The following is a 27,226-nucleotide window of genomic DNA, read 5'->3' as shown; positions in this document are numbered from 1 at the left end:
ACCAATGTTAGATTAAATAAGATGCGGTCTTATTCGTATAAAACTGTCTACTATTATTTCCCACACATGCAAATACAATATAAATATTTCGTAGCATGCCTAAAACCCGCGGCTCTCTTGCGATACTTACATTTCATTTTATTATTGCACCAACAAAAATCCTTTATATAAGTTTATTGATACTTTAACAGCTTTACATCATTTACGAAATAAATCAATTTATGAAACTATGTTTAATAGTTTAGTATTTGGCATTTGCAGATTTGTATAATCTAAAGAATTGTATGCATTATGTATGGAGACGCTAAAGGCGTAATCAACCGCCGTCTACCTTAGCATAAACCTTAATAAATCTATCACTATGTTATTATTGTACGAACGCGTATACATGTATTATTAGACTCACATTAACATATAGACCAATGATTGCTTCGTCCATTAATTAAATGAGAACTTTATGATATTTTGGCAATTATGATGGACATTTTCGTTATGATTTCTCAATTTTCAGTTCTGTATTTCAAACTGTCAAGATAATCTACAATTCTTCGATATATATGTACACGTAAATAAAATGAATTTAAACGACAGTGTTTTCTTTAACATTTATTATGTTGTACGGCGTCAAACTAATGACAGTCTAATTATGTAAATAATGTAATGAATTTTTATTTCAATTGTAGTAAGTATACTTGACTTAAAATAAAATATGTACACGTATAAAAAAGGAACATAATATTTTAAACTTACAAAATAAATTATGAAGTAAATAATATAGTAAACAATAATAGTTTAACAGTACAACATTTACAAAAAAAAATTATACAGATTACCAGACAAATAAGAAATATGACGACGATATCTACAACCGGTCTCAAAATCCAAAATACCAATCGTAATTACCTACTGTTATACATATACTCGTAAATGATTACGTCCCGTTGGCTGTTACGATAGATTTTTGTATTGTCGAACTCCGGTAAACATAAAACATGGTTGCGACCAACTGTGGTAATATGTATTACGGATAATCACCAACATTCAATTGTTTTGTCTGAAAACAGTTGACATTCTATCCTTTCCTGATATCGGATAGTCTCCGTAATTGATTGGAAGACCCAAATCTTTGTTTGCTCATTAGGTACTATTATTATGTTACGAAATAGTAACTTAAAATTGGAATAACATTATAAAATTATTTAAATTATAATAATATGCGTAGGCTTATCTGCTATACGATTAGTAGACAGGGCTATGCGCGTCATAGTTGAGTTGGAGATAGGGCGGGATGGCAGCGGAAAGTTCCGAGGCGCGACGGCGCAGGGCGGCGATGCTGTGACCGCGCCATACTTCCTCTTCCGGATGTTCGCCGCCATTACCTTAACATGGATAAAACTAATAGAGTACCTACATAACTTTTAATAAGCTAATAATGCATTGCAATAAATGATACTTGACTTTCCTACCTACCAAAACAAATGCTGATGTAAGACGAAGAACATTTTAGATTGCATTTAAAAAAGAATCGTTAATAACCTAGAAGTGTCTTACGGTATATTATAAAACATTTACTAAACAAAAGAAGTATTGCGTCTTTATCTTGTTTATATCCTACAAAAATGTTCTTGTCGTCTTTCTCGGTTCAATCTACACCTTGTCATACACTAATATTAAAAAATTATTATTCTATGTATATTTTATTAATCTAAATATCTTTCGTACATACTTATTTTTTGTTCTAGCTGAAGTTACATTTGACGTAGCAATGGCGCTGGTAGTAGCTGCCGTTTTCATTATATGCCACAGAGTACGTGAATTAACAACGTCAAAGTGTTATCAGTTTATAACCGTTAACACTTGTGGTTTATTAGATTTTCCAATATTAATCGATCTACAAATTAACTGACTATTTGATAGCCTCTAGTAATTTCATAGTTATCAATAATACTAGTATGTATATGCTGTTTGAATGTTTGTCTCACCGGAAGCTGCAGGCGAGCCGCTAGACCCACAGTGTGGCTGTGGGGGAGTAGGGGAGCCTTCCAGCGCGCTTTGCTGGTTGATGTTGTTGCAGTACGACATCATTGTGTCACCTGAATTTATGTTAATCATAAGTAAAACTAATATCTACATACAGAAACAGTTTTGTCAATTAATACCAGTATAAAGCTATATAGATATTGGAAACTCGAATGATATCAAAGGATATATTGATTTAAGTACAATATAGCAATTTGTTATAAAAATATTTAGAAAAATACTTCAAATTCTTCCACACACATTTTAATTATGATATTTGTTTTCTTACTATTGAATTTGTTTCTCATATTGAATTATTGCTTGGATGTCCACTAGGATTGCAAATATATTTATAAATATTTAAACACTAAAGTAATTTTAAAAACTTAGTCCCTGTAGTAACATGGTCTCTGTTGTTGGAAAGCATTTAACTGAATTTAGATTTCGGAAACTTACCCAATGAATTTAACGGATAGTGTGTCTGATAGGGCTGTGAGCCTACGGAGTTGATGGGCAAGGAGGGGTTAAGATCCGCTGCCAGCTGGGGCAGACCGCCCGAACCGAATCCGCCCATCGATACGCCGCCCTGGGAAAGCTGATCTAGACCTGCAATATAATCATATAAAGCTAGAGCAGTTTTACAAACTTATGTTCCATAACGTTGCCATTGGCTTAGTACATATTGTATACTGCTTTTTACCTGAGCTGAACTAGACTTTTTGTACTGGTTGGTACTAGAACAGTGCAGTATAGGATTTTTATTTATTTTAAATTCAGTATTTGAATAATTATAATTAGGCGATTGTCTCTGGCTACAATATAAATGGCGGCTTTATAAACTTCAAAATAACCCGAAATATCTATATTTCCTTGTAATTTAAATCATTGAAATCAAGTCCACACTGACCAGGTGGCATGCTCCAGGCACGGTCTGCGAAAACTCCGGGTGAGCAAACGTCTCCAGCACCAAAGGGAGGAAGGCCGTGGGAAGGGAGCAAAGACCCAGGTGATCTGAACACATTGGTGCTCTTCTTACGCTTTTTCCACTTCGCTCGCCGGTTTTGGAACCAAACCTGAAACAATTTCAAGTATGAGCATACTTACTAAGATAGCAAAATACTTCGGTACAGGGAATATAGAAAATTATCGTTGTTTTCAACTAAACATTTGTCTATGAACTTCCAAGGAAGAATAACCAAGATATAGGCTCATCTGCTGTTATAAGTATTGAGCGTTTCCGGCCTTTAAAAGCATTCTTGCCGTTTTTATGAGATAACTCAAAAGTGTATTATTTTTATATAATAAAAAAAATTGCTTATTTTAATGTAATAAAATGTCATCTATGGCCATACTATCACCGCATAATGGTCTTAAGTCAACATTACGTAGTCCGGCGGGAGGACATTAATCACTGCACCCTCGCATCGCAAATCTCAGCTAAACCCCAAAATCACTTGTAAATCGCGTGTCATTTGTAAAGAAAACGATTTCATATTCTTGAACCTCAATTTTGGAAAATATAGAAAAAGTAAACCAATTTTTTGGTTGTATTTTGTTGGACATTTTTACAAATTCAGAATTATTATTCGTAATGTTTTTCATTTATACGATACACACACATTTGTCTCACAGCTGAGGTCACTGAAAAGTCATACTGATGACGTCTAATAATATCTATTCAGTCTTGTTATAGAAGGAAATTTATTTAAACAAAAATTTCAATCAAGTTTTCTCTTTTCATCATTTTGCCCTTTTTTTTTTACTGTTTATAAGCTCATAATCATACGATACAACAAGCCTGTAAAATACCTATCAAAATTTTAATCCACCTGCCGCGAGGACAAGGTATTAAAAATGCATGACTAAGTGCGAGAAAGATAGAACTACTCATTTTCCGCCTGTCGAATGCAGGTTTCAACGCGTTGGAGAAAGAGGTGTATAAGGACAGGGACAGCCGTATTCATTTGGTAGTGTCGGGGAAAATTATTTATTGCGATTGTACGTTCCACGTGAGCAAGATAACAATCGTTTGGATTTTTACTCAAAATAATAAAACTATTTATGCCTAATTTTATGAAGACTTCATAAATAAAATATATATAAACCGCTTTATACGTACAGTTGTATATTTAAGTAAGACACAGATGATTAATAATACAAATACTAAACTAACTCACAATATTTATTTAAACTTCGTTATATTACACATAAAAAGTTACTACATTGTTATGGATGCAACGGGCGACCTTGTCGCTAACGAACGATAACTTCTACGCAACCTAAGAATAATAACTAAAAAAAAGAAATACTCAATAAAAAAATATGTTTTTAAACATTTAGACAGCTCCTATAAGAATTTTTGGACGAAACTAAAGTACCTAGTCCCCCTGAATGTCCGAGGTCCCGAGAGGCTGATCCGCAATATCCCGGAATCAATAAGACTGATGACTGACGATTTGTCAATCCCACATCGTTTGTCAGTGTCGATACTTTCGACTGACCTCGGTTTAACTTTGGAATAGATGTAAAGTGAAGTTACCATAGACAATAATATTTTTTCATGATACCTACATAGTAGGTACTATTAAATTTATTTAGACGAAAATTTATTAAAAAGATTATTAAATTTTTTGAAGAACAAGAGACCAAATTGCACGTAACTGAACTCGCATTGGTTCTCGCATTGGATTATTTTAAGGAAATATTGATTAAATTTTAGTCAATTGGCCAATGGACTTTCTGCCTGTGTGCCCATCTAACACTCGCTCGTACAGCGAAAAAAACATCCTGAGGAAACCGGCATTTGTCAGACAGAAGACTGTTCATATACTTGTCTATGAAGTAAAAATTATGAAAGAAACTGATGCAATCTGAAGCCAAGACCCATATCGCCACTTCATTATTATGAATTCTACCTGTTTTAATAAGTAATACCAAAAAGCAAAAAAAAATTTACTATGTGGAATCCTTCTAGAAAAGAGCGTACCAATTCAAAGGCGAGGCACATGCGAGCTTTCTGGCAATGTGAGTGTCCATGAGCGGCGGTATCACTTAACATGAGGTGAGCCTCCAGCCTGTTTGCCTCCTATTGCAAAAAAAAACTTGAACAAAAATATTTAAGTAAATTCTTTCAAAATGAATGGACTAAGAAATAGAAGACGAAAACATGATGCGACTGCGTGAATCAACCTACGTTCAATGTTTGCGCGGCGTGATGGCTGCGTTAGCGCACTCAACAGTCGATTTATGTCGTAGGTATTCATTGGCACACGTTAATAAATTAAGCGTTTTATAAATTATATTTTTCTTTATTATAATTTTATATGATACGTTAGGACATATAGTGTATGTTATAGCTTATAATTAAAACAGTAAATTTTAATAAACAGAACTCGAAATATTAGCGTGTTTAATCAATTTTAAAGGGAATTAAAATACACATCTAATTGATCCTAGTAGACTCCAATTAGGACGGTTATCTAATGGCGACGTGCATTTCGTTCGTATGATAATATTAAGTTTCTCATGGTAAAAGAAAATATCACTTTTATAATGAGAAATAAAATAAAACAACAAACTTCTTGAAAAAAAATACATAATTTACTATTGTAAATATTATAAATGTTTCTATTATCTATTAAGTTACAAACTGATGCTTTCTCATAACTTTCTAAATACATACATTATATATATATATAGTTTTAGATACCTATCATAAAAAATTGGTACATTTTAACGAGTTTAGGTAGCTTATACAGGCCAGCATATTTAGCCTTTGTTAGATCACTCCCATGTAAATGAGTAAAGTAAATACACGGACACGGTAGCGAACTGCCTTGCCGTAGACTTTCTACTCAGAGTGCATTTATTTTTACAGAAATCTGTGGTATTTTGATATATACGTGATATTCAAGTGTAAATTCATCGCTTTTTTTAATTAAGCTAATTATTTAATAATTCAAAGTTCATATATACCTTGGCTTGAGACAGCCTGTAAAGTGTAGATTTCTGTCACATTAATATTACAAAATGAAAACGCTATTACTTTAGTTACCATAAAAAGGGCAATTTATTTTATATAATTTTTATATTCATAGATGTTTTGATATACAGGGAAGATATGAAATTACTAAATGCTAATGTGAAAGCGCTGTTTCCTTATTAATCATAGTTATCGTATTTTATGAATTATTAGAGGTATTTGGAATGCAGGTACTAATGTAACATAATGTAAGTGCGTCGATTTATTTTGTCCACTGATGCCGAGCGGTTATTATTATGAAATTATATCAATATGTCAAGTGAAGCACGGCCAAATATTCCTTTTAATTTCTTTGTCAACCAAAACATGTAAATTAAAAAGAGTAGCAGAGACTTTCTTGCCCGCTCTCGAGACCTTGATTGGGAAGTTATTATAAATGTTAATTTATATCTTAGTTTGCATAGTTACCAAGTTAGTTGTATAATTGTAAGTTTCCAAGTTGAAGTATGTATAGTTACCGTAAGGAATAAAAATATTTCGGTTTGATTTGATTTGCTAAACTCGAGCTTCACAAAACGTCGTCAGAGAGCCTCTTCATAATATTGATTTAAATATATGGCCATACCAATGATTGATACCTACGTTACATTTTGACACTTAAATAAGTACAAAAGTTACGCCGAATTTAGAATTATACGTTGTTAAAACATCTCAAAATAATATCGAAACACAGGCTCATTTGTATTCTAACGATGCGCTCCCAATAAATATCACTTAGTAGCGGCCGCTCGTAACGGCGCGTAACGGCGTTATAAACGAACGAATATCTTTCTTTTACGAATATAGTCGCTTTGGATAAATAGCAGTTTATACACATGTTATTATCGTCCAATATACTAATTTATGTATGTACAGGTATTCCAACAACTGACACCAAAGTAACACAGTGTGTGTACAACTGACAATTAAACAAAAAAAAAAATACAATTGTAGATTTAATTATAGAAGTCTTATTAGATTAGATTAGACATAGAATTCGTAATGTACCATTTATATTTTTTATACATCTAATAGCTTATTAATAACAAGTAAATGTGTTAATTTGCCATAAATTTAATTTTTGTAAGTACTTACCTATTTGGAGAGTAAGAATTGTGGCCCATATCATATGTAAATCTCAATAATAGATTACATCCTTTTTAACATATGTATAATACTACAACTCGTTGTTATAAAAACATATACTATTAATGAATTCTACTAGTTTACGTTCCCAACAAAATCTATTACTAAAGATATGCCTTGAAACAAAATTAGGTGTATATCGAGTATATATCACTGATTATGTACCGCTCGATACATAAACGCGCACGCGTAAAACAGACTTCAGTTAGTGATGTTCAGTACCTAATCATCGTTCTATTGTTGAGGAGGAAGACTAGGAATTCATAACGAATTTCTTACCAACATAGTAGATTACTAAAGTGTTGTGATTAAAAATCCTTATATAGTAAAAACCGAAGCAATAGTATGATAATATATACATTTACTTTAGTCACTTATAACCAAGTCTTTGCAACGAAAATAATTTTATTTTTGTAGTCATTTGAGATATCAGTCTCAGTTTAGTAGTAAAAATATAAAAAATCAGTCCATTAGTGCACAGCTGGGGTTTGAAGCTATGACCTCAGGGATCATAGTCACACGCAGTAAAATAAGACATTTAATTATTTGAATATGGTATTTTCGTCAATAATTATAGGTAATTTGATGTTAAAACAGTAATTGTAAAACTATTACTCGAGTTATGTGAGTTGCTTTTGTTTTTGCACATGTACGCTATAACCTCCTATGGGATAAAATATCATGTACTTTAAAACTGAATTAATTATCAAACTAATGGCAAGCAGCTTATGTACCTAAGCTCAGTTGACTTTTACGTCTGCCTATTTAAAGTTATTATAATTGTATTAAAATACAAAACATAACATACAGACTAAATGTCTGAAAACACACAGAAATGAATATTAAAATAGTTTATTATGATAATAGATAATTCTATTACTACAAGTACTTCAATATAGTTAAAAACAAATGACCGTAAATATAAATATCAAATTTCTATCAAATAATACATCCGCGTAACCAGAAACAAATAGATTTTCCAAATGTTTTACATTGACGTTTGCATCGAATACATGAGCTACTGATATTCAATAATTATGAAAATCATACACGTTACTAATATATACGAGTATTATTTACGTTTATGTTTATGTAGTGCCTACTAGTAACTACATAAAGCGAGACAGGGCTGAGAGGAAATATTTCGTTAATTAAAATTAAATAAGCCAGAATCGAAGCGGTATTCCACAACACATAACTATAATAAAACTAATTGTTTTTTTCGTGTAATAGTTGGATATTACTTTATAGATCTTTTATATCTTTATAAATAATGTTTGCATAAAGTAGCTAGACCATGATTTTTATTTAATAGAAGGGAAATGGTTTTTAGTATTAACAAATTAGAGTTTGCATTAAACGTTTTATATATGATGATTTTACATAAAGAAGTAATTTTTAGTTTTATTGCTCATGCATGCTTAATAAATATTTTTTCACATGTATAGAAATTTATAACTTAACAATACGTAGCAATAGATCTGCTACGCTATTTAAAAGCTATAAGGCCCTCAACTAATAGCTACGCTGCGGAAAGTTTAAAGGTTGTCTTTTTAAATCATCTGTAGCCATAAATATCTGACTTTAGTGTATAAAATCAGTTAAGTTAATTCGTCAATTATATTTGTAGAGCATGTACTGCGGAGCAAGGTTTTCCATGAAACACTCACTGGGCTGATTTTCTTTTGGTTTCGGGTTAGTAGGAATATAACCAGCTTTCATCACCTGTGGCGATGTGAAATACAGCATTTGAGTCACCGCCGTTGAACTTATCTAACATTTAGCCACACCAGTTCCTGCGAAAGTGTTTCTGATCGTCGGTTAAAGTATAGGGAATCCATCTGGTACAAAGCTTCCAGTTCGTGTAATATTTTTTGAACTTGACTCATACCAATGCCTAGGCTTGCCCGTATCTGCAGATAGGTCACTCTCTTATGTTCTTCTATCATGCGTCGCATTTAGATTTGCCGCCAATTCACAAAAACAAATGACAAATGAATATACTACATTAGGATACCAAAGAGTTCTGAAATTGTAATTCAAAAAAGTTTTCATGTTATAAGACATTTTTACTATTTTAAAAATTTACGGGCTTACTACATCACATACCTACGTACATATTAGATACCAACTATCCGAAACTGCATAAAAAACATAGATAATTGACCATTGAACCCTTTGTATCCTACTACCAATCAAATAAAATAGTATTGACTTATATACGATACATTACAGATACGTTGTACATTTCGACCGGGACGTCTGCACGTGGCTCACCAAAGTTATTCTGTCCAAGGTGTTTTGTCAGTCATTTTACTCGTGCAGTCTATAGGCCCGTTTTACCCAGAAGGCGAGACCCGAATTGACGGTTTTAATGCGATCATTCGGAAAAGGGTGGAATTATACTGAATGTTTTTAATAAAAAGAACACGCAAATCTTAAAACTTTGGTCTGCTATCCATCCACTATAGGAGTATTTTTGTTTCGTGTACAAACCAATACTCACATAGCAACTAAGATCGAATTGTTACTAACTCTAACTAAAACTACATATGGATAAAATCATATATAATGAAATGCCATAACGATATCACTGAAAGAGAGCTTTAAATCGTAAATCACACCGATTATGAAGAAATCATTATTTCTTCTGTATCCAACTTTTAAGTCTTCTTAAATCCCAACGTTACCCTTACAGAGTAAATTTAATAAGATACCCTCAATTTGCATAAATTGTTATAAGATTTGAATTAATAAATGAAACAATTAATCTTATTTAATATTTGTTTCCTGAATATTTTATTCTATACATGCTCAACTCAACACACATTCACTTAAAGTTTGCAAATTGGAACATTATTGGGTAGATTGCAGAAAATAAAATGTGTGGTTTCTGTCCGTCTAGCTCTATAAATTAACTTCGTCGATCTTTATTTATTGTCAAAAATTAAATACTACCCTTACATTTGGGAAATTGGAAATGAGTTTCTGTAAATAGCGTTTTTTTGTTAGAAACCAGCTGAAAATTTACCTACTCGTAAGTGATAGTAATGTATATTAATGCATTAATTAATTGTAATAAGCACAGTGTACACTGATTTTTCGGTACCACAATATTAATATTCATAACACAATAACCGTCGCAGATGCACCGCTTGTCTTACCCTCTTACTCCGTGCCCCAAACCCCGCTCGCTACGCCCCCGGGACGTATAATTTGGTTCCTGTGTTCACGTCAACCAGCACCCTAATGGATGCAACCAAATACACGAAAAACGTTTTTATTATCTTGCGAAGAAATCATTTATTTTATTCTCGGAATTTATTAAAAGAATGGTTAGAGTCGTGGTTTATTAGGCACTCGTACTTTGATGTATATTTAATACAGCTCTTTGTAGATCGGCAACACTAATTCAAATATAAAAACTTACTACTTAACTACTTTCAATATTAATATTCAGAGGGTTACAAGAGTACTATTCCTGAGAAGTAAAAATCCGGAAACCTAGACAGAAAGTTTGTTATATATGAAACTATTAAATGCATGTCAATATGTATCAGTAAGAAAGTGACATAGAAAGGAGGAAAGGAATAGCATATACTATTTATATAAAGAAATTGTACCTAAAAATCGTACACACAGTGCAATGACAATCAGAGTTGAATCCGATGTTTTATTGAAAGTTTTGAAATGGAATGTTCTCGCGAGAAAACCTTGAAATTAGTGGAATTTCTTCAAGTGCTTGGAATCCTAGAAATTGTGAAACTAGGCGCGAGAAACAAAAACGCAAACACTTCGTTCGATTGCAAATGTATTTAGAATATCGGTTTTCGACACAAAGAAAATACAGCATTTGAGGACTCAATATAACAGAGAATTAGCTCGAGAGGCTCTAGCCTGTTCTCAACAGCCAAATGATAGATACGTTACAAATTGGTATGCCTATGATTACTTAACACTTTTTAAAGAACTCAAATAAGCCATACAGACTTGTTCATTCGGTAAGTTATATGTCTTTAAAAATATATTCAAAACTAAAATTACTTACTGTCACGGCAATTAACAATTCGCCCAAATCGTAATTATGTTTAGATAATTAAAAAATATTAGGCCACCACCACCTAAAATGGCAAGAACTGATAGTATATTGGATTCCGAATTAGTTTACTCATCAAAATCAAAGAGAGATGAATTTTCAGTATTTGGTGATTAAATTACAAATGAACTACTTACTGACTACTAGTTCACTAAAATGTGAAAGAAGTCTATTACTGGCAAAAAAGAGAATACAAAAAAGAAAAATGTAATTCATGACTTCATAAATTTTGTAAATTAAGTCTAAATGTAATATTTGTATATACGATTCAGTATTATAGAGACAGGTATTATAAACTTACACCCATATATATATAAATCAGTGTAATTGCACTATTCTAACAAAACTATTATTTTTTCTCTTTTTGTAACATTGTGTTAATATTGTGATATCAAGAGACAGATGCACTTTAGATAAAACTGTACAATTACACTGATTTAGTTGTTGATAATTGTGGTGATGGGAATATAATTGTACTTACTATATAAAATAATGGTAATTCCAGTGAATTTACAAAAAAAAGTAAGTAATTATATCTTTTTCTGATACTTAGGTGTGATTGTTGTATTTATTTGACATGATCCGGCACTACAATTGATGGAACCTAACCACTATAACAATGATAGTAATAATGATTTTACATTTAATTAAATTCAAAAAAATTTCCTTCACCGTATGAGCGAGTGTATCCGTTATTTAGGTGAGATGTATAGGCAATCTTAGGCGACAGGTAACTTATTTTACGATTCTAGAACAAGATATGAAGGTCTTAACAATTTACCCGTTGGTCAATATTAATGTGGATCTGTTAGGATTCAAAGGCCACACGAGCATCAAACGATCCATTCATCAAATATTCGAATTTTGATAGATTACAGACAGAAGTTTGTTAGAATTGTCACAACCCGTGAATTGCTCTTTGAATCTAAATCAATCTATATTTGGTTTTGGTTCTCACATCCGGAAAGTATACATTTCTATACATACGAGTAGTTTCAGTGTAAAAATCTTCGCACCCTGATTAACTTAAATACGTAAACAAAAGGCAATAAAGCGAGTAATACAAATATTAGGTCGACGGGAGGTCCCCTCTGTTCATTAACGGATTAGCCGATTTGCTGCGACCGGCTAAGCCGATGTTGATGCGGTTTTAAATGATTGCTTGCTGTATATATATTTGGTAAAAGGGTTCATTTTAATTGTTATTATCAAGATTTTTTTGTAATTTTCTGTAATTCTGTTGCACAATAATTAAATGATGATTGATGATGATGAAAGAAAATGATTTGCTCTAATTTTAATTGAATGCGTGTGGTTTTTTATAGGTACCTATTATAGGTAGCTTAGGCATTTGTAGATTTTTTTGCTATTTTTATTTATGAATTTTTTATACACCTTTCCTAAGACGGAAGAAACTTTATTGTAAACATTTATTTACTCTAATTTGCTGGGACTATATTCCATGTAATGCCGAACTATCCGGTGTCGGTTGCAAAACTGTTTCATTTTTATTTCTTACTTAAAGTTGCTGAACTATCCGTTCGCATAGATTCTCCATATGTCATTAACTGAGGCAACGCAGGTTTTGTTAGAGCCACGTTTGTTTTCTGCTCTAGTTCGTACCTAGCCCATATGCGGGACAGGCCAGCAGTTATCGCATAGCATTGCCCTGGCCCGAAGTTTAAATCGGTATAGGTATTGCATTAAAGGGCCGTAACCTGTTATCATTTGGACCATGCGTGACGTAGGTCTTCTAGTTTTAATAATTTTACGTGCTGTGTAAACACATGATATATGGATACATAAATGTCCGGTATACATAATATAAATCCGGTATACATGTATGAAACATTATGTAACCTTGCCCGTTTCGGTTTATTCCTTATATATCTTGCCCTTGCTAGTTTCAGGCCGTTTCAGCATATGTAAGATTACTGTGCTGGCTTGGTTATAATTTAAGAACCATACATAGTACGAAATACATTAGTCTCTGTGAACTTTATTGATTATGATTTTAAAAGATTGTCTAGCTGAGAAATGTCTACGTAGATAATTGATGACAACAGAAATAAAACGTTATTATCTATGATACAGACAGAGGAATATGTTGTAATCTGGTCTAGATTTATGTACGAATCTTAAATATAATTTGAATACAATAATCTACGAATACTATTTATACAGAAATTAAATGAGATTTTATATCTGGTCACCCCTGACCTCACCCCACATATAACTCTGATTCACGAAATTCTTTATTAAACTAAAGGTGTGTGCACATCTGTATCGTATTAATGACGAATTAAGTATTTTTAAAATAAAGTTGTATACTTGTGTACAATTTTATATTTTTAGTATGTATGTAGATATATAAAATGAATATTAAATATATATTAAAAGACAATTTGTAGCCGAAAAGGGTAATAGTGGGCTCGGTGAAAAGTATCGGTGGAGACAAAAACGTAAAGTGTTTTTTTCTGCCTGTGATGGTCGTAACGTACGACTCTCATGAGATAATACATTCTAAGCCCAATGGACTTTCTGTCTATGTGCGTATTTATCACTGGTTCCAACGGAGGAGGAAACCAGCATGCCTTAGTACCAATAAGTCAACGACGCGTGTCAGGCACACTTTTATTTCTTTCTGTTGTATTTTTTTCTATGTTGCTTTTATATCAAATAATATTTTTGTATATTTTTTTAGTAAATTATGAATTACTGTATAAGAAAATATTTTTTTCTCTGTAAAGTACAAAAACAACATGGAATATAAAGGATACTCTTATTAATAAAAACTAGCCGTTTTTTGGTTCTAACTTACTCTATATAGATTCATAGTAAAAGCTAATGTTTGAAGAGAAACAAATTTGTAGGTGTTTTAGTTCATAAAACTAATTTAATGATGCATTTTTGTATTAATAAGAGGATAATATTGAATAAATTTTGTGTAAACTCCATAATACAGACAGTAATACACGCTCATACACCCCAAAAGAATTAGCGGTGATCCGCAATATCATTTTATTGCAAATAGCCCTGAATAAAGCCCAAATCCCTATGATGGCGATATTTGCCGTACATTTTTTTGATGGCAACATTATCTTTTATTGAGAAAAGTGTTTATGAGGTATCTTTATGGAAGAGTCAAGTCACTCACTCTAAGTTGTTTCTCTTAAATGGATTTTTAAACTGATAGCTTATTTTGCCAATATAATGCATTGCCATACCATTTGCGTTTAAAATTGTAATGGTTTTAACAAAGAGCATCTAACTATGCTTTATAAATTTTAAAGCAAGCCTTATCTCAGTCTATTTAACATGTACTTATTATTAAAGACCAGTATAATAATCATACAATTACAAAGTCATAAACGTGATTAGTACTCTCCAATATGTATCGAAACATCTGTCGATCGATACTAGGCGCGGCATCACCATACTGTATTATAATAATTTATTTCAAACTAAACAATGATGTATAGTTTTTTTTATAGATTATACCAGAGGCGCTACAGGTTGTAGTGTTGTCTTTAGGTCTAGGCTTCATATTTTTGTATCTGTTTCATGATAATTTGTCAATGTAATAGGTGTAGGTGTAAGTAGGTGATCAGCGTCCTGTGCCTGAACACGCCAACGAATTTTTGGGTCTAAGGCAAGCCGGATTCATCACGATCCTTCACCGTTCGAGCTAATGTAAAGTGCGCACATAGGCACCTTTGGTGCACAGCCGAGAATCGAATGTACGACGTCAGGGATGAGAGTCGCATGCTAAAGTGACCACAGCTAGCTACTACTTACTTTTAATAGATGAAGACTTTATTATAACTGAAGCGTAATTATTTTTTTTGTATAAATTTTATTCCGCGATTTAAAATGACAGAATAAGTTTAGCAATTATTCAATTTTGAGTCGAAGTCGTTTTGACAAGTTTGATTAGGAAAGGATAATAAAAAAAAAGTTTTAAATATAGCGGTCAAAACTGAGACTTCTTCTTTAATTAAGAAGCTTTATTTTTTGTATTTTCTGCTAATTATTATATTATTTCTATGTTCTATTAACATCCTTGTGACTAAACCAATTTAATCTATATAAATATAAATTTATCGTAAAATATGTTACTCAAGGCTCAAAACTCGAAGAAGGTTATGGAGATAAAAATATAAAAAAGTTAATACTCCGGTTTATAGTATCTATGGGGTAGCATAGCAAAATGATCCTCATCTTGGTATGAAGCTACTAAGAGCGGTAGCCTAAGTAAAAAAAATCATATTAAGGTAATTCGTTTTACCTTAACCCACAGGGCAGCTATTTTAGAATGAAAATATACAAAATCGTTCTCTACGTAAGAGTGTATTGAAATGTAATTATAAGTAAACTTAATTGATCTCGCAGCAACATTATTACACTAATAAATCTTAATACTACGTGCTACTACCGACTAATGCTTTAGGGATGTTGGACACAGGATCATACTTTACCCACATAGTGTGTTCCCTTAATTTTTATATTTATTTTGTCAAAATTAAATAAATACCTATATTAAATTCTAAAGCCCGACGTTGCTTTAGTATAGTGCATTTAGTTGTAAGGTTCTATGGTTTTGAATCTATAATTGAATAATAAAGACACTAATATCTTTATTAATTTTCTAATTATCTTAAGTGATTCGTTAAAGTACATATAAAGTACACCTACAAAGTAAAGTATTAAGTCGGTATAAAAAGACAACTACAAATATATAAACGTATTCAAAGCCATCACTAATTTCAAAGCTATTCCAAGAGTTTTTATTTTATTTGTTTAGTCATAATACTTGGAAAGTTAGCCTCCATTAGTAAATTATTTTTCATAGCTATATTATTGTCTATACATGTATATAGTCTTATATGAAGCCTGCTAAAACAATCGTATTGAAAGGCAACAAGGCCATTAAACAATTTACCCATCAATGAAAAATCAGTGAAATGAGGGAATAATTAACGTGCCAGAGAAACTGTTCTCGTGTACAGGTGTCGAGTATAAAATGCATCGACACAAAACTACTTTTAGCGGGGATAAATCTAATTTATTATTAACACGCGTGTGCTTTATTCGTAATAGAAGTGTATCCAATAATACTGTATTTTCGCTTGTACCTAATGCACTTTTGATATTATTATAAAAACTTTGCAATAAAAGTCCGACATGCCAACACGTAACACTAAGATGTGTATAAGAATTCTACCTTAGCCTTTAATACTTCGTGGTAGTGGCGTACCACAATAATAATAATTATTTATTTATTCAATTAGTCGATATGGTTACTATTGTGTTAGTTACAATATTGTCCTAAATATTGTATTAAAAAGGCTCATGCAGTCTATTTCAATGACGAATGTAAGGGCAATCCAGCCTTCCCGCTATTACCGCCAGCATGCTGTTAGGGCTTCCCGGCACGCGCTTTACCAGAGATACAGCTTGCTTGCGCATCGTGGCGTACTAGTAGTAGAGGACTTTATTATATCCAATTTTATACCCAACAATGTATTATAATATGCTAGAAGTGTCGTTGATGTTTACGAAAATGGCGTATGCGTTACAGTTATTTCTATAAGTCTTTTCCTTCTTCTGGATAAGAAAGATACTGTTTTAGTACGCATAAACTACTGTACGTAAACAATATATCGATATATAAATATAGTTTTATCGATACTTGCACATCTCTATGTCCATTTATCTTTTCCATAATGAAAGGATTTGGTAAACAAAGTGAGAATCACGGTCGGAGGGCGATCTTTTTTATGTTTATATTCGATGCCATGGGGCGAGGCGTCATGAATTTGTTATTGTACTACATTGCACAATATTGTTAATTTTTCATACTTAATTTTTTAAAATCATTATGTAAAAACATCTCCCCTTAGAAAATAGGTTTACTTTTAGAAATGAGACTATATATTATTATTTATAAATGGAAGGATTTTCTGGAAGGTGGACGTTTTACAACGTTTAAATTATGATATGACCACAGAGCCTTAGAGACGGTTAATTAATTACGTACAGCGTCTGCTGTTGCCTGTACAAAAGGTCTAAACGTAAGTAAACAGTGCAGGTATCACACGGACTCACGCGATATAAAAATAAATAAATCCAAGTAAGAATCTCGCAGTGTGGCGCGAAGACACCGACAAAAAATTGCTTTTAGAGGCCTACACACTTGCGCATACTAAATTAATATAGATTTAAATAATATAATGAGAAATCGCCTCCACATTCACGCATGACAGACTAACAAATATGAAACTTACAGTGCCACATACTTTTCTGGGCCGGCGGCCGAAATTGGTACTACCGTCGCCATTTTGAAATGTCAGACTGACATTGTCAGTTAGCTCTCAAATACTCTCAACTTTTTATTCATAACAATATTAATTACGATGGCGAATTTATAATTATCGAACAGTTCTGATTATCTAGGTAGCTAGCTAGCTAGGTATCTTAAAAGATATATAATGTAATGTAATGATACAGGTAACAAAATCATATCAGTTGTACCTAAGTTTGCGTCACACACCTAATGACTTTAAATATATATAAAAGCTAAATTACATCTTACCAATTTACGGTAGTGTGAAAACACCTTATACTTAGACGTGTGAGGCGAGGCTTCTGTTTTCGGGAGTCAATTGTCGCTTCAAGTAAATTGCTTTCGGATGTACCATTAAAGTTAACAACCGTTTACTTCGTATGACGCACTGAGTAAGGGCAATCAGTGCTTCCAGGTGTGTAAATAAAGTTGAGTATTCTTTGGTGTATTATTATTTATTATTTATTAACAGTTATTTACATTACAATATAAAAAATGAACATAATTAAATCAAAAGGAGTTACTATAATATATATATACTAAGCCAGTACCGAGATCTATTTCTATAATGAATATTGAAGAACCTTCTTTATACAAAAAGACTTATGGTTATATATACCTGTGTCAAGCGGTGTTTATAATTGTGTATCTGTAACATTTCTCTATGACCTTTTGTCTACGTTGAAAAATAAATTAACAGTCCACATGGTTATTTTAATCGAAATGATCCGTATACGTAAAACATAATTAGTACAGTGAAAAAACATCGTGAGGTCCATAAATGACCTTGCAAATATCTTACACTATAAAGATCCTCCAGTATAAAATCAAGGCGTACTTGTATCGCAGAGACGCCGCCGAACTAGCAAATAAGTGGCCTAAGTTATCAACACATCTACTATATTCTTTATCTCTAGTAATAATAAACTGTAAGCTTCCAAAAAAAGTTTCCATTCTTGCACAGTGAAGCTAGTATTTGCGATCATGTAGCTATTTGTTCACCACATACAGCCTCCAACCAAACCAAACATGGGAACAGGCAAGTTTCACGAAATCTCACAACTTTGTGTGTTTGTGTATCGGGATGTTTATTTTACTTCGCTGTACTTAAATGATCGAAGCTTTTAGATTGGATTTTATGTTTATTTCACTAATTTCAATTGGAATAAAATCTTTTTGTAGAAGTGTATTAATTGCTTAAATAATTATATTCAGTGAAGTTTAAAAACAAAAAAAATAAGCATAAATAAATATCTATGTGACCATATATCCTTAAGTATCTGTTTTTTGACCCTACTGTCTGTTCTCAACTGGGTTCGTTTAGTTAGTTACTCGTACATCGGTGTAGGTGACCTTAAGATTAAGGTGTATTTAACTTTATTTTTCGCTACAAGACAACAAATGCCTTAACAAAATTTATTTTTTAAGATAAATATTTATTTTTGTTTTTACTGTTAATAATAAAAACATAAAAACACGCGAAGAAGATCTAGACTTCGTTAATAAGCTGAACCGAAATAAGACAAATAAAAATAAAAAAATACTTGGAAGCCTGACTCAAAGAAACTGCGATTAGAAAACTGTAAATAGAGTATTAACGTGTAACTAATCTGATTAGGAAGCAGTAAAGACACCGGCTGTCGCGTTAACGAAATACAAATATTTGAAGGCACAAATTAAGTCTAATATCCAATGCAAAGTACTGTTTAACTTGAAACTAAGTGATTCCACAAAGTAACTGTTAGCGAGCCGCGGACAGAATTAGACGATTAACATCAATAATAACATGAATCAATACTATGTGTCAACTCTTTAGCGGTGAATTTTTCATCGGCGTACGTACCTATCAAGCCGTCTGTATCTGCAGTTGCAATACAAATGATTTGACTTCCCATATACGTATATAAGCAAGGATATCGAACACAATTCATCAGTTATTAATTACTTAGTTTTCTCTTTGTCTTCTTACTTATGTTGCTTTGATTTTTATATTAAAAAGAAAATGTTATTTGTGGTTTATTGTACAGGCCTTTCTACCATAGCACATTTTTTTTAAACCAGTACGGAGGGAGGACCTTCACGTTCTTAATAGACAATGATGACACACACTATCGACATTTGGAATCTAAAGCATGCCGCTTTCCTCACGAATGTCTACACCGTAGAACGACATTAAATTCGTACATAGACAGTATGTCAATTGGCGCAAAGCTGGCGTTTGTACATATGACCTCAGGAATAAGAGTCCCACGCAGAAAACCCTAGGTCCACACTATTTCTTAGACTAGATAAAGTTTACACCTATTTTCATAACTTATCTTTCGTAATGTTTTCATATCCGTTGCAAAAAGTGCGTCAATGAGGTCAAACTTAAACCGGCTTATATCTATAATTAATAGATACATCCCTTATTTGTATGAGAGTTATTAAAAACTGTACTGTTCCAATATATTATTTAAATCTATGATTATAAGAATCAAATATATTATGTCTATTTGCCTAACCTCATATCATAACAACTTAGGAAATTTTCCAATTTTGTGTGGTAAGAAATCACGCGACCACCCACATTCGACACATCGAACGCATAAGTTAAAACACATCGGTACAAATGCCATTTATAAGCAATATGAAGGCTTTATCAGGTAGAAGGTCTTGTGAAATGTATCAGTATAGTGCAAGTTTTGTATGCGATGTGCGAAGAGGGACTCGCGCAAGGTGAACTATTGGGGCCGATGTTTTTTTAGTTTTTTAAATCGAATAAAGAAATTGTAACAGGCAACTGTTTCAATGTTTGTAAAGGGGTTAATCATTTAAAACTGCTACATTGTGAATGGTTGAGAAGTAGATTATTTATTATAGGCCATATCTCTAAATTTTTATTACTTTGCTTTTAATGTTGTTCTAGGTAAAACATTGATTAACATGACGGACACGATTAATTGACCCGCATTTTAAATCGCATACCAGGTCTATATTTTTTTGACCATTAAAACTTACTTCCAACTTCATTACTAACATTGCAGCTGACATTAAATCGATACTTGTGGTGAAAAGGCGGGCTATAAAAACGATCTGCGAATTATCCCCACGTGAGTCAGTCCGAAGGAAATTTAAAGAATTACATATTTCGACTTTGGCAAGTCAATACATTTATGAGAATATTTTATACGTGCGGAAATATTGTGAAGTCTTTTAAAATAATAGTAGCTTCCATAATTATAGTACTCGTAATAAAAACAAAATTAGTGCAGCAACCTAAATAATTTGAAATCGTACGTTACAGTAAACCTACTTGCTAAGGTCTATTATAATCTTAATTAATATTCAAACGATCCTAATGCTCGGAAATGATTTGCTCCAGTATAAAGAGGTAACGCGACTGAATCTCTCGGCAGCATTTCCAGACCCCAGAACTCAGAGAGGACCATCGTCATCCACACAATTATTTCAGAATATTTAATTTTCCTACGTAGCCAAGTTCTCATTTCAAGGATCATCCTGATTAGTGTGATGTTAGTTATTTCGACTATGTGTTTGCGTGTTGTTCCCACGCGAACGAAGTGCGTGGTCCAATTTCACCATGCTTATTGCTGATAGAGGACAAATCTTTGTTTTTTTTTTCAATTAACTATTAATTACTTAAGATGGCACGTGGAACATGGTTGCAGCTCCTTACAAACATTGTATAAAACAAAAAACATGGCGATTAAAAAGAGTGGCAAAAGTTTATTGCCAGTTCTTCTCTTCCGTTCTACGCCCTTGATTGGAGAACTGGCAGTAAATGTAAAATTAGAAGCATTCAATGTGTGACCTAAATGAATAAATGATTTTAAATTTGAACAACTACAAGTGATGTTACCGCTTGAAACTACAATCGTATTATCTAAATCAAGGATAGTTTATTCTCTAAAAGCTTACCTGCACTCGACTCTCCGTCAAACCAATTCTCATTGCGATCTCTTCTCTCATAAAGATGTCTGGATAGTGTGTTTTGGTGAAACACCGCTCTAACTCATTTAGTTGTGCCGGTGTAAATCTGTGTATGAATATTAAAATCACTTTTATTACACGGTTCTTATGAATGTCGTCTCTACGCATGTCATATCCCATTTAGTTTAGACTATGTACCTATATTTCGTTGCTAAAAGTGTAAAAGTCAGTTCAAGCTTGAAACTAAACACGACAAGTATACAACCTAACAGATGACTTAGATATTAAAAATACCGTATATTACAGTTAAAAATGAATCCCGGTTTAATTTGGATTCATTTGCATTTGAAATGACGGTACCTTAAGAAGTATTTTGAGAAAACTAAAAGAGTCTAAATTTAACAAACTTCTAATATGACTCACCTGGTTCTATGCCTTTTCTGCTTAGCTGGTTTGTCGCTATCGGATGCTGAGGAAGACATACTGACGGGCACTGTAGACATATGCCCGCTGTGCTGCTGATGTATACCACCTGCAATTTAAAAGAAAATTAAATATAGGAAAATCAGGTATGGCTTTTTATTTGGAATTATCAATCTCTGCTTTTTCCCGTTGAACGTGATGGAATATATTTTTGAACATCTTTGGTACATTTTACTAAACAAAAGTAGGGTTAATTTCCTACTAATCTTTTGGTACATATATACTTAGTCTGGCCATTAATACTGTTACAATTGAACATAAACAAAATATTACATTTGAATTTAGAATCTGTCTATTTTATATTTGTTTATTGGGTTTTCTCATTTTGGCGCCAATACTTTGTACAATATTTTGCGATATTAAAATGGAATGTGTCGTCGCTGTCATTGAATTACACAAAGTAGGTATTAGTAAAATGTTTGTGTACCGGGCTATTAATAGGTAAAACGACACCTCTGTTTGTGACAGATACATAGTATTCGTACGAAAAAGATGGTCAAAACAGTTAGCAAAAGAATTCGAAGAAATCCTGTCCGAAAGCAAAAGATTTTATCTCCGAAGATGAAGATAACACCTAGAACCATTTCACGTATTTTAAAAGATGACTTAGAAGTTGTAGCCTATAAAAGACGTACTAGTCATATCTTAACTGATATTTAAAAAAAGAACAGGGTGGTAAAACCGAAACAACAACTGAAGTGGTACGCAAAGGTCACAGAAATATTTTGTTTACTGGTGAGAATTTTTTTACAACTGAGAAACATTTTAAGAGACAATATGATCGTATTTATGCTGAAAGCTCTAAGGAAGCTTTCCAATTAGTCGACAGAGTGCAACGTGGACACTATCCAACTTCAGTGATGGTTTGGTATTTATATTGGCTATCAAGGAGTGGCTAAGCCATACTTTTTATGTAAATGCATCAAAACATCAGCAAAAGTATATCGAGATACTCTTCTTGAGAAGGTAGTGAGGCCCCTTAACAATACCATGTTTAATAACCAAGAATGGTCCTTCCAGCAAGACTCGGCGCCGCGCCGGGTCATAAATCTCGGTCTACGCAGTCATGGTTGAGCTGAAGACTGGCTGGCGTCTAGTTCCGATCTTAATCCGCTGGATTATGATTTAGAGAGTACGGCTTGCTCTAAACGCCATGATAATTTGGAGTCCCTTACACAATCCGTACAATTGGCAATGAAGAATTTTCTCATGAGAAGAGCGCGTGCTTTGTTTGATAACTAGCCTCAACGTTTAAAGGACAGTATTGCAGCCAATGGAGACCACTTCGAATAAGCTTTTTATATTTTAAATTGTTTACATACACTGTAAAAGTAATAAATTTTATTTGCAAAAGTTAAAAGAAACTGTGTTTCAAAATATGGCAAGACTAGGTATAAGTAAACAAATAAATATTGACTTTAATATTAGGTATTTATATAAATACCAAAAATTTAATCGCATTTATGAATTACCTTTAAAATATTGTTAAAAATAATCCTATTATGTTAATGTGCTGTTTATTAACTCTTTATTAGACTCAATAATTATTAAAAAAGCCCTTTCAAGGTGTCTTCGACAAACTAGGCGACCTTCATTTCCTGGTATTACACCTAATAAAATTAATGAATGCAAATAATTCCCAGGTCTTCCACAACAAACTTAAGTATCTAAATTGTACTCATAATACTAGGATGTACATTTATACAATTTATACGTAATTTATTTGCGTAAGGCGCCGCTGTGCATGAGTATGTGGGTGCATATGTAGGTACTCGCTATAATGTCTTTAAATGTATAAAGTGTTCATAGAAGTATGTGGAGTCAGTACTAAAGTGTAAAGGATGATGTCTACCTTGCAGGTGATCTTGTCGTATGGAGTGAGCAAGCAGCCGCGCTCCGCTGGCATGATGCCGCTCCACGTTCGGCTTCAGTTCGACCTTGCTGTCGCACTCTTTGTGACCTGCATGATATTTGCTGAATGATGAATTGCATAATAAGTACGTAACAACGGTGTGACGAACTTGTTTTAGAACAGAACTTTTAAGTCAGTTTTCTCGGCAGACAGTATAAGTCTGGTGGCTAGAGCGTGGGCTTCCCAACCCAGAGGAACGACGCGTTCGGATCTCGACTGTGCACTAATGCATTTTTTTTCTATATGTGTGTTGCGTGTGCGATTAACAAACACCGTGAGGAAACCAAAGGCGTGTCAGGCACAAAAGGCTGATTACCTACTTGCCTAAGAAAAGATGTTCACATAACAGATACAAATATTTGTGGCCAAAACCTTGAACCTTTAGTCTATCAATGCATTTAGACTTTTGTTGGGTAGAAATACACTTAGCGGAGTCGGAGTCGTTTCCTTGACAGATGTTAAAAATATATTCTCCAGACTTATTGGATCGATATAAGTAATCGATATAATTAAAAATTGCTTCAATGATCTTGAATTTTATTAAAGGGGTTTTTTACAAATAAAAAAATTAAAACAATATTTTTTCATAGAATTAGTACTCAAAGAATACCTTAGATTTAGCGTTAAACGCACTTTGAAGTTTATCATTCTTTACAACTTTCCTATGATTTTTGTTCGCTATGATGGCAAAGGTTATTTTGATTACGTAATAGCTGTTTATTAAATTTCTAACTACTATACCTACACATGGCTTAGCTACTGAGCAATTAACTTTAATAATTAAATAAAGAAATATAATAAATACTAAATTATAATTCAATAATTAAATATAACAGAATATAACATCAACACCATCCAAAACACATATTTCTAACAGAGTATTCAAACAGCTAATGAAATAACAACATTCGCAAATAGAAAATTCAGAGTTCCATGAAGATTACGCGCCGTGGAAATGGCGAAACTTAGTCAATTTTCTTAAGTCTTTCGGCTTAATGGTATTACTTGGTATTTTGATAAGGTTTAGTTATGGTGTAGGTACAACAGTGAAAAATTTCTCAGCGATGACAGTACTTTTAAGCTTGAAAATGTTTACACGAGAATTTTAAATTCAAAACGAATTTAATAAAGAAAAATGGTTTTTTTTCATTAAGTAAATTGAAGACTGTTTTAACCCAAATTATCTACTCAAATCACAAATCAAAACTTAACATGATAATTTAATATGATATAAAATTAAATAAATAAATGGCGCTAAAACCTTTTTAGTTCTGGGCCTCAGATTTCTATATCTGTTTCATGATCATTTGTTAATCTAATAGGCAAGTTGATCAGCCTTCTGTGCCTATTAAATTTTATTTAATTATATATTATTATTATTAGGTTTTAAATAAATATTAGACTATAATTCGAGCAGCAGAGCATTTTAATGGAGTTACTTATAAAATTAAGTCAATCCTATCCACAAAACCAAATTTTCTCATTCAATAAATACTACTCGTATAGCGATGTCGATAAAACAGATAGTAATAATAAAGTTAAGTTGCCGGTTTTATGAGGGTTTACGCTTGCTAGAGAAAAGATTTTCGTGAATTTTTTTGCGTGAAAACATTTCCAAATTCTTATTTATTACTAGTTGGCTATAGTTAAATTGGCGCTATCTGGCGGTAATCAGTGGTTCTATAATAGATCAAAGCAGTTCATCAATTTTGTGTTATTAGTCAATGTCTATTATAGACCTTGGTCTGGTGTTGGGGAGCTTTTTAGAAGCATACGATTTAGAATCGTGACTTTCGCTCTATACGTCTCCCGTATAAAAACTATTATATCGAAGTCATAGTTCGCAATAAGTCTCATCCGCACCACCTCGATAGCTGGAACTCATCCACACACCGCATTTTAGGCACTTCTTTTTGCGAACTGTGGACTCGACTTCCTATGGAGGCCTTTTCTGGACCTTATTAAAGGGCATGCACCCCAACATGGGTGTCCATGAGTTATGCCTTTTATAACCTCTCTTCTGTTCTTTACTCCGGTATTATATACAAAAAAGGTTTCCTCAAGATGTTTGGAACGGACCACAACTGTTAATTATTGCACGCGTGCACAGCTGAAGATTCAACACATAGCCTTACATTTAGTCATTGCTGTGTTAGTCGGTAGATATTAAACGAAAATGTAACACGAGAGTATTAATAGGTTTGTTTGTTTAGTTCATTACATTTTCTGTAAATTATGCCATACATTTTCTATTTAAATCGAAATGACAAGAGAGACCTTAGCACCCGAGGTTGTGTTGTATATGTTCTGGCTTTTAGAAGAACACAGATATATTAACAAAATAAGTCACTGGATGAGTACGATAAAAACCTATTGTCACGACGTAATTGCTAGGTGCTTTAATTGAGGTAAGGCGACTGAAGTATTTTTTTATATATTGGAGAATGGAAAAAGTGCGTATTTGCTACTTAACAACTAAATAGGGACAAAGAAATATAATCTAGTTTAAAATATATAAAAAGTATTCTAATAAGAAAAAAATATAACAATACAATGAACATATTGGAATATGATTTTTATTACGTATCCAGAGATTTGGGTTATAAAACTAGATAGACTTACCTAGCGACAAATCTTTTAAAATCTAAGACCTACGAAAATTATGGCAGAAGGAACTTATTATCGGTGGAAACGTTGATTTATAGATGACGTCATCTCGTTATTTTTTTTTTTAATTCCTACTATTACCCACGAAATTATAATCTATCTGAGATGTGGACATCATGATATGGGTTCTAAATAAATGTCGCCCTAATGTTTTTACAGGCGTTGAAAAAAGGATTTAATTAAATAAAAATATTTACCTCCTAAAGCAGTAGAGGTAAGGTTATTAAGCATGGCCCCGAAAGGCCAGACCTGGCCTCGCCCTATACCGCCATCTTCCTCCGGGCACCACAACAAACCAATCGTTGCAGCTCACTTGACCACTGTCCAAAATCCACACACTCACGCACAATTCACACCGAAATGCATTTTCGATTTCCAGATTTTAAAAAAAGTCACACTCGAAAAGAGCAAAATACTGTCAAAAGCCGCCTTAATACAAAATAATTATCGCTATATTACACCCAATTAGTTTTAATTACGACTCCGCTCAAACTTATTTACACACTTAATTTTTGTTATAAAATTAATATAACCCGTTTAGTATCAATTTGTATAAATTTGCAGTTTGATTGGTTCGCCCTTAAAATGATCGTTTAATGTGAA

The 27,226-nt window shown here is 32.7% G+C and overlaps 2 protein-coding genes across 3 annotated transcripts in view; one reads left to right on the top strand and one right to left on the bottom strand.

Moving 5' to 3' along the window:
- LOC123711475 overlaps nt 1-27,226 on the top strand; it is a 105,546-nt gene that overhangs the window by 23,489 nt on the left and 54,831 nt on the right. The window lies entirely within an intron of this gene.
- LOC123711478 (homeobox protein orthopedia-like) lies at nt 839-27,226 on the bottom strand. Of its 2 annotated transcripts, XM_045664086.1 has the most exons (8): nt 26,821-27,226; nt 23,897-24,004; nt 21,985-22,093; nt 21,550-21,667; nt 2,927-3,092; nt 2,476-2,625; nt 1,983-2,093; nt 839-1,379 (listed from the first exon to the last, which is right to left on the bottom strand). In XM_045664086.1, exons 1-8 carry the CDS (start codon nt 26,852-26,854, stop codon nt 1,240-1,242), a joined length of 936 nt encoding a protein of 311 aa, XP_045520042.1. In that variant the 5' UTR covers nt 26,855-27,226; the 3' UTR covers nt 839-1,239. The 2 variants fall into 2 exon arrangements, with proteins under 2 accessions (XP_045520042.1, XP_045520043.1); XM_045664087.1 differs by lacking the exon at nt 23,897-24,004.

This window comes from Pieris brassicae, chromosome 6, assembly GCF_905147105.1.
Source record: "Pieris brassicae chromosome 6, ilPieBrab1.1, whole genome shotgun sequence".
Classification (NCBI taxonomy): Eukaryota; Metazoa; Arthropoda; class Insecta; order Lepidoptera; family Pieridae; genus Pieris; species Pieris brassicae.
The sequence above is the reverse complement of the archived record's forward strand: the minus strand, read 5'-3'. Positions and strand labels throughout refer to the sequence as shown.